General features: G+C 63.6%; 1 protein-coding gene across 1 annotated transcript; it reads right to left on the reverse strand.

Annotated features, from left to right (window-relative positions):
• Nucleotides 1-474: 474 nt before the first annotated feature.
• On the reverse strand, nt 475-9153 carry LOC113405965 (ubiquitin carboxyl-terminal hydrolase 19-like; the record flags this gene model as incomplete). The annotated part of the gene is made up of 4 exons (XM_026647302.2): nt 475-1141; nt 6858-7076; nt 8728-8906; nt 8990-9153. Coding segments are annotated over 4 exons (703 nt in total), but the record flags the coding sequence as incomplete, so codon positions are not given.
• Between the last annotated feature and the right edge of the window lie 74 nt (nt 9154-9227).

Raw genomic sequence — 9227 nt, forward strand, 5'->3', positions numbered from 1 at the left:
AGGCCTGGCCCGCTGCTGCAAGCGAGGGCATTTCACTGCAATTCCAGGTGGGCAGAGGCCCAGGGCAGCACCCCCCATGGGGTGGCCAGGCCCAGCACCCCACATACGGGCCCCACAGCCCCAGGCAGAGTTCAGTAGAATTTAATGACTCAAGACAAACACCAACTTTATACAAAGTGAGGGGGAGCAGCGGCTGGCGGGAGGGGGCAGCGGCTCCGCCCGGGGAGAATCGGGGGAGACAGCAGCAGTCGAGGGCCAGGGGCCAGAGAACGAGATTCCAGAGAACGCGCCAATGCACCGGAGAATGGGGAGGGGGCCCACGCCCCGGGGAGGGGCTGCTGGGCCAGGGCATGTGCCCATCCAGGCTGCCCCAGCCACTGGCTCTAGCGCCCGTTCGCAGAGGCACCTGCCTTCCTCTCACCCGGTCCAGCCTGAGCTGGCAGAATGGAGCAGGGCCGGGCTGCGACCCCCCCGTGCCAGGCTCCCACTGCTGCATGGGCACCACGGGGATGCTGGCAACAGCAACACAAGGAGCGGGCAACGCCACCCTAGGCAGGCCCTGCCTGGGCCCCGGGCCGGCAGCCCAGCCCCTGGAGAGGGAGCCTGCCCTTGAGGGCAGTGCCCAGGCTGCCCCACACCCACCCTGCCAACTACCATCGCAGGGAGCTGCCAGGCCCTGGGGGGCAGGGAGGAACCCCAACCCCAGCCCCGCAAAGGAGCAGCAGGTTCTGTCCCCATTTGGGCCACAGGCTGATGGAGGGTTGGGGCCAGGTGATCCCCAGCGAGCTGCCCCAGGCCCCCACAGTCCATGCAGCTCTGGGCTCTCCTATCCCTGCCCCTGCCTGGCAGCCAATGAAACCGTTACCCAGCAGGGCAGCGTGCAGGGGCCGAGAGGAAAGTGCTTGAGAAGGGCCAGGCAGGGACCCCCAGCAAAGGGCAGGAGGGGGGAAGCCACAGAACAGGCCCTTGCACATCCACCCCGCCAGCAGCCAGCTGCGCCTCAGTCGACTTCCTCCATGTTGCTGTAGGAGGGGGCGGGGCACTCTGCAGGGCTGGCAAAGCGATCCGGGAGCCCGGCAGGGGACAACGGGGGGCCTCCTTCGGGGGCGACGCTGGAGCCGAACGACACGGGGTTCATGCCCTGCAAACAGAACAAGGAGGTCAGAGGGGGCAGCCCTCCCTTCACCCCTTCATGCCCATGGTGCAGGGCCAGGCCCAGACTAGCTCCTATCCTCCCCCCGTCCCCCCGGGCAGCAGCGTTACTGAGCAGGGTGAGGGCCCCAGCGGGGCTCAGAGCACGGCCCCAGCCCAGAGAGGTGCGTGTGTGTGTACACGTGTACAGCGGGTGTGTGTACACACACCCATGTGGACGGCAGGCCGGGGCAGCGAGCCCTGAGTGCCGACAGCAGCCGCCTCGCACAGCAGCAGGCGTCCCAAGAACATGGCAAGGAGGCAGCAGCAACGCCGAGGGCCCCAGAGCCAGCGGCACCTCCCGGCACCTTCCACTCCACCAGCTTCCTCCACTGCCTGAGCGAGCAGCAGAGGCCCCTGCACGCGGGCGGGGAGGTCGCCTTGTCTGCAGCAGGGCAGCTGTGCCCGGATGCCCAGCTGGTGCCAGGGCCAGGCCCACGCTCTCCTGCAGGCACAGACCGGGCAGCCCTGTCCAGCTTGAGCTGCAGCCACGCCTCCCTGCACCGCTCTAGGGAGCCTGAGCCGACAACGGGAGGGTTGTTCCTAGCCAGGCCATGCCAGCGCCGCGCTCCCAGGAGGGGGTGGGACCCGGGCTGAGGAGCCAGCCAGCCAGCACTGCAGCAGGAGGGTGCTCAAGGAAGAGCCCTGGGGGGGCCCCCTACAAGGAGGAGGGGCTCGGGCACACGGCCGTCATGGCAGCACGCCGCCAGCAGGGGGCGCCCTCGGAACAGCCACGCCAGCATGAGAGGGCAATTTCCTCACTCCAAGCGTTGTATCCAACCCGTGGGAATCCGACATTAGGCCGGGCCTGGCCAGAGAAAGGGGGACTGACCCCTGAGCACAGCATTCACGTTAACTGAGGGGCAAGTCCCGCTCCGGGAGACAGACACACGGTGCTTTAAAAGGACCAAGGTCACAAAGCTGCAACCACGTCTGAGCCAAGCAGCCAGGAGGAAGAAACGTGACTGATCATCGGCAATGGTTTCTCAGCACTGGCCTGGCCGCTCAAAAAGCCACACGCAAGGAAGGAGGCTGCGTTGGTTAAGACTCCAACCTCGTTCAGAGGGGAAGTGGAGGCAACTCTTTCTAGGATATAAATTTTAAAAACCTACACAACAAATGGAAGAAAGGGGCAGTTGAAGGTAATGAATATAAATCAGAAGCTCGGAACTGTGGAAACTTGGTAAGGGAAGCCAGGGGACACAAGGAGAAATCTATGGCCAGCAGAGTTAAGAACAATAAGGAGGAGTTGAAGTGTATTAGGACCAAAGGAATCCTGACAATGGTCCTGGTGCGTTACTAGAGGGACATGGTAGAATTCGCAATAAACACGCAGAAAAGGGAGAGGAGGTGTATCAATATCTCTGCTCGGTGTTTGGTGGAAAACACTGTGAACGCAGACTCCTCCTCCTCCCCCCATGCCACTCCTCTCTCCGGCTGGTTTGGTTTTAAAGGTAAAGCAGGAGAAAGGCTTAGCCACTGAATCCGCGGAAAGTACGACAGTTATTTCAGAGCATAAACCACGTCCACGGCCGTCACCGTCTTCCCTTTAGCATGGTCAGTGTAAGTGACGGCATCATGGATCACATTCCCAAGAAAACTTTCAGCACCCAGCAGGTCCCCCCCAGTCTGAACCAAGCAACCACCAGCCGGCTTGGTAATATCTTCGATATTATCGCAAAGCACCTTCTGATGGCGTTTCACACCCTGCTCTCGGAGTCCTTTACAACCTTTGCTTCGTGAAGACATGCTGCTACTGCCCACAAACTAGTATCTCTGGAGGACGTTGAACAGAAGTTACTAAGGTCAGACATTTTAAAATCAGCAGGTCCAGATAACTTGCATCCAAGTGTTTTAAAAGAGCTGGCTGACGAGCTTGCTGGACAGTTAATGCTGATTTTCTAGAAGTCCTAGAGCACTGGGGAAGTTCCAGATGACTGGAAGAAAGCTAATGGTGTAACAATTTTTAAAAAGGGTAAATGGGATGACCTGGGTAATTATAGGCCTGTCAGCCTGACATCGATCCTGGGCAAGATAACGGAGCGGCTGCTACAGGACTCGATTAATGCAGAACTAAAGGGGGATCGTGTAATTAATGCCAGTCAATATGGGTTTGTAGAAAACATCCTGTCAAACTAACTTGATTTTCTGATGAGATTCCAAGTTTGATGGATCAAGGCAATAGCGCTGATGTACAGACTTCGGTAAGGTATGTGACTTGGCCTTGCACGACATTTTCATCAACAGACTAGAATGCTATAGAGTTACCGTGGCCCACATTACATGGATTAAAAACTGGCTCACTGATAGGTCTCAACGTGGAATTGCATGTGGGGAACCATCGGTGTTTCCGGTGGGGTCCTGCAGGGAGCGGTTCTTGGCCCTTCGCTAGTTAACGTTTTTGTCAATGCCCTGGAAGAAAATGAAATCACTGGAAGTCTGCAGATGACAAACATTGGGGCAGTGGCAAATAAAGAGAGAAAGTCAGTGATACAGAGCAAACTGGGCTCAACCAGACAATATCAATTTGCCTACAGCGAAAGGTAAGTGTATCCATCTAGGAACAGCGAGGGTCGGCTGTACTCTCAGGCCGGGGGCTCTGTCCTGGGAACAGGGCCTCTGAACAGGATTTGGGGGTCCTGGTGGATAATCACGGAGCATAAGCTCCGAACAGGACGCTGTGGCCAAACGGGCGAATGTGATCCTGGGATGTATAAAGAGGGAATCTGGAGGAGGAGCAGAGACGGGATTTTGCCTCGGTATCTGGCCTGGGTGTGACCGCTGGGGAGTCCTGGGTCCAGGTCTGTGCCCACAAGGTCAGGAGGACATTGATAAATGGCAGAGGGCTCAGAGCAGAGCCAGGAGATGATGAAAGGGTTAGAAACCTGCCTTGCAGTGACAGGGGCGAGGGGCTCAGTCTGGTGAGCGCCCCCACGAGCCGGCCTGTCCCTGCCCCACGGGAACAGATCGTGGGCGATGGGCTGTTGGCTCCGGCAGAGGAAGGTCTAACACAATCCTGGGGCTGGCAGTTCAAGCTAGACAAAGTCCGACGGGAAACAAGGGAGAGGAAGTAACTGTTGGGACAGGTTCCCAGGGGTTGTTAGGGTGGATTCTCCACCCCTGGAACTTCAGCACTGAAGCCTGGACGTTTTCCTCAGGGATCTGCTCTCGGCGATCGGACGAGATGATCACAATGGTCCCTTGCGGCCTTGGACTCTGACAGATGGCTGCCCCCCGTGATCCAGAGCACCCCGCTGGGGCTGCGTCCCCTTGTGCTTCTTCAGGGCTGCCTGAGGGGCGACTCCCGGGAGGCTCACGGGATCAGAGGCAGGCGGCTCCTGCCTGCTCATGGGTTTCTCCAGCCTGCTGTGACATCCCCACAGGAGCTCGGCCAGTGCCAAGGAAAGAGCAGAGCGGGAGCCAGGATCCCATCCCCACGGCCTGCCTCGTGAGACCCCCAAGGGAGGGGCAGGCTCGGGCGTGGGGGGAAGCGGCATGCTAGGCCCTGCTGAGCTATGTGACGGGGGCTCCAGCCATCTCCGCTGCCAGGACCTCACTCCTTTGGCTAGGGCAAGAGTGCAGAGGCCCAGCGCGGGCGTCCATCTCTCTTGGCCACGCCACGGTGTGAGCACGCTCTCCAGCCCACCCCTCGGCTTGCTGGTAGCTGCCCATGGAGCCACGTGGGCAGTGCCAGCACCAATTTCCCTGCCACGGGGCCGCCCGGCACTAGCTTGCAGGGCCCTCCCTCTCTTTTCTAGCGGAGCTGGGTGGGGATCAGCCAAAGCCACAGGCCAAGAGCAAGACCCTACAGCTCCTACTGACGCAGACCTGTCGCTTCCCCCTATGGCAGGTCCTTCGAACCTGTACTGACCAGGCCCGAGACCCAGAGGGGCGGGTGCCAGGGCGGAGACTTGCCCCAGCCCTGCCTCTTCCTCCTCGTGAGGACAGAGGAACCACGGCTCAGCGCTGGGCCGGAATCCAGAAACCCTGAGAGGCCGGTGCAGCGTTCCTCGGCTGGCAGGGGTCTCCCTCACAGACTCCAGAGCCCCGTGTTCCCCACCCAGCCAGCCAAGGCCACAAGCAGCAGACACTGCCAGGCGCCCCGCGTTGTGTCTGGGCTGCCAACAGCGCAGAAGGCAAAGCCCCAGCCTGGCGAGGGAGCCACACCGCAGTGCGGAGCCAAGGCTGCGAAGCCAACCAAGCGCCAAGGGCATGGCCCGTCCCAGGCCAGATCTGCTGTGCGCTGCGCCCCCATCTTGCTCCAGATGCTCCGGAGCACGAGCCGGGGCTCGCCCACCCCCGCCAGCAGGGGCTGTGCACAGGCAGTCTGGGCGGGGGGCTCGGCCGACAGTGGGCTCTACTCTGGGGCCGCGGGGCTGCATTCGCAGGTGGGTGATGGCCAGGTCTTTGCCGTAGGGGCCGCCTCACCCTACACCAGACGACTTGCCTGGGCTGCATCGGGCGGGGGCGCAGTGCAGAAATCTGGACAGATCCATGCACCTCGAGCCACGCTGAGCGACCCGCCTCTGTCCCACAGCGCCACTCTGCACATCAAACTCCTCCCAGCTCAGCCCACAGCTCTGCAGCGTTAGCAGGGCTTCTCTGCCCCCCAGCCCAGCGCACGCAGGCTCGGAGCCCGTTCCCCACCTGCCTGGGCTGGCTCTGCCGTGCAGCTCTCAGGCTCGCTCGGAGTGGGGGAGCGTTCGGCATGAGAAGCGGGGCCAGCGGGCTCCTGGCAGAGTCGTGAGCGCAGGCTCCCCCACAGGCTGGGCAGCGGCACGGGCGTGAGGAGCAGCCCAAGGACGGCTGAGCAGAGTGCGGCACACAGTGGCGTGACTACGGAAGAGATGGGGGGATCTGGTGCCTGTTCCCTCGGCCCCTGGCGAGTCATTCCCTGGCGCAGAGAAAGGAGACGGGCACCGCATGGCTGGAACAGCCCGGTTTATTCATATGGTCCATACAGTACACAACGAGGGCCCTTTGCTGCCGTCCTGGCAGGAACTCCCTGGGCCCAGCGCCGGGCGCGCTTTCCCACGCGCCTGTCCCCAGGCAGGCGCAGGGAGACTGGCCCCCACCAGCTCGTTCTGGACTCAGCTGGACCGTGGGTCTCCCGGCCGGCACACGGGGGCGAGCGGAGGGGCGGGGCGGAGCAGGCAGACCTGCTGCACACTGGGGACTATTAGTCACGAGGCCACAGCCAGCGGGCCAATCGTCAGGGAGGCAGCCAAGTCCGGCGGGCATGAGCCCAAATGACTCTGTGTGACGGGGCCGGAGGCAGCACCACGCCAGCGTGCCAGGAGCAGAGCCCACGGCTAGCACGAGGGAGATCGCTCTGCAGTAGAGGGGACCCACGCAGGGAGGCGCTGCACCAGCCCCAGCTGCGCTCCGCTGGTCTGCCATTCCGGCTGCTTGCACCCCAGAGCACGTGCTGCCGGAGGGCTGCAGCCTGGAGAGTCCCCGCTCCCCAGGAGCCGGGCCGAGCATGCTGCAGAGCGGGATCCTGCAAGGAAGGCTGCCCGGCGAGGGCTCCATGGTCGCGAGCAGGCCTGGTCACTCCAGCACCTCCCTGGCGAGGTGTCCCAATGCCCTGGGCACAGAGCAGCCCTCACCAGGGCGGCTGGAACCGTGCAGGGCTGGGCTAGCCGCTGCCCTGCCAGCGCCTATCTCCAGCGGCTCTGGGAGACGAGGGGGTAGAAGACATTGAGGAAGAGTGCCATAATGGCGGCCATGGTGCCCAGCACAACGTAGCGGAGGCAGCCTTCGTCAGGGTGCTGCCGGGCGGCCTGGCTCGCCGTCTGGCCGCGGCGCCGGCAGGGAGTCCTGGCATGCCTCCTGCCAGCCTCGGGCTCCTCTTCGGCCTCCAGTTCCTGCCAGATCAGAGAAGCCTGCGATGTGGAAACCTGCGTCAGCACTTGGGGAGAACATACCGAGCAACCCGCCTCGCATCCCACACCAGGCGCAGCGTGGCCATGGAGCGGCCAGCCAGCCTCCCAGGCCCCCAGCACTCGCAGCCTGTGATCCGGGCAGCCAGCGGGCCCTGCGCTGGGCTCCAGCAGCAGGCAGAGACGGGCTCGGGTTGAGCCGAGGAGCCAGGCCGGCGGCCAGTTGGGGCTGGCTTTGCAGGATGGCCTCTCCCAGCACCCAGCAGTGACTGCGTAATCCTAGACCAGCGGCTCCAGGAGCGCGGGGCACAGGCGCCAGCCAATCACAGCCCAGATTTGCCAAATACAAGTGGATCAGTCAGACGACAGCCAGTCAGAGCCCAGCTTTTGAGGTGGGAACCAAGAATCAGTCAGACGGCAGCCAATCACAGGAGGATTATTCCCAGGGATGGCCAATTGCAGCCACAGGAGAGCTTGGAGCAGCCAGTCACAGTTCGGTTTCTACAGGTGGGCACCGAGTGCCCAGGATGGCGGCGGTGACCTGGGGGAGCAACCTGGCGCCTCCTGCTGCTTGCAGATGGGAATCCGAGCAGCTGCATGCTGCCCCCTGCAGGCAGCCCCAGCGGGCACCTCGCACTGCTCCCCTGCCCTGCCTCCAGCTGGCGAGAGGGTCCCTGGCCGTCGCTGATCCGCAGAGACTGGGTGAGTTCCCCTCCTTAGCTGCTGCTGCGCCCACAGATCTGGGCCTACTCAGCACAGGGCCCGCGGTGCTCCAGGACAGGAGCCACGCAGCCAGCCGGACTCCCGCCTGCAGCAGCCGCTCCAGGCCCCGACCACGGAGCCCCATGCGAGGAGCTGAGGTGAGCTAGACCCAGCTGGGCGAGGAACCAGGCAAGGAGCCAGCCGGGCGCCAAGCCAAGCGAGTATCTGGAAAGCACCCCTCCGAGACCACGCCGGGCAAGGGGGCAGCAAGAGCAGGTGGCCGGCAGCCTGGCTGAGTGGCGCCATCTCCTGGCAGGCCGGTGGGGTCACACAGGGCCGGCGGGTCTCTGAGCAGTGGTGCACAGGCCAGGAAGGGGAACCTGGAGCCATGCGAAGAGCCGCAGCACCGGCTGCCCCTCCAGGGGCGCGTAGCCCTGTCTCCCCAGCGCTGCGCTAGGCAGGCCGGCTTCTCCCCGGCTGCTTTCAGGGTTCCCTGCAGGCTCCTCCACCTCCTGCCCCGCTGCCGGGGCTGCCGGCTGAGCCCTCTCCACAGCTGGGTGCCACCTCGGCATCCCAGCTGCTCGCTCAGGGCGACCCCTCACTGGGGTCACCAGGGATTCAGGCTCCGTAACTCTCACAGGGGCCTTCTGGCTCCCTGCAGTGCAGCCCTGAGGATGGAAGGGCCCTGCTGCCCCCTCGCCTGCCCCACCCCTCGGGCTCCCCAGCTCCTCTCACGACACGGCTTCACTTGTCCCGGACCCCTTGGACCATGGTGCCTGCCCACCGGCACCCCATGCCAAGCCCCAGCCTGTGGCTGCACCCCCCATTCTCCCTCAAAGCCCGGCTTTCTTCACCACAGCCTCCCGATGGGCGAGCGGCTGCCCGGAGCCCCCAGCAGATGGGCAGGAGACCCGCACTGCTCCAGCCAGCACACAGGTACCGCAGCTCTCACCTGGCTGGCGGCCGGCTCGGCGGCGGCAGCCATGTCTGGCCGGTGCTCCGGGGGGCGCCCCTGCGGGGGTCTCTCCACGGGAGAGTTCCGCCGGCGGTAGAAGAGGACGTACGCGTATCTCGTCACCACCTGGCTCTCGTCCACGGTGGTCACCGTGCTGTCGTCGAAGAGCCGCCAGCCTGCGGGGAGAGGAGAGCGGGGTCAGCGCCCGGCCCGCACAGCCCCGGCCTGGACAGGGCGCGGCCCCAGCCCGGCTCCTCACCCACGTCGCTGCGCTGGCTGTTCTTGTCGCTGGGCAGCCGGGCGTAGGCCGTGTAGTGCCCGCCAATCATCCCGCCGTAGTGATTGATTACCGCATACAGGTCGTACATGGGCTGCTGCTGCTCCTCCTTCTGCCCAATGCAGAACTTGCTCAAGTCCAGACTCCTGGGGAGACAAGGGAACCATGAGCCGCTGCTCCTGTCCCCGGCCTGCCTGCTCCTGGCCCACCCCCAGCTCGG

Source organism: Terrapene carolina, unplaced genomic scaffold (assembly GCF_002925995.2).
Source record: "Terrapene carolina triunguis isolate 2854851 unplaced genomic scaffold, T_m_triunguis-2.0 Scaffold51781, whole genome shotgun sequence".
Lineage (NCBI taxonomy): Eukaryota > Metazoa > Chordata > Testudines > Emydidae > Terrapene > Terrapene triunguis.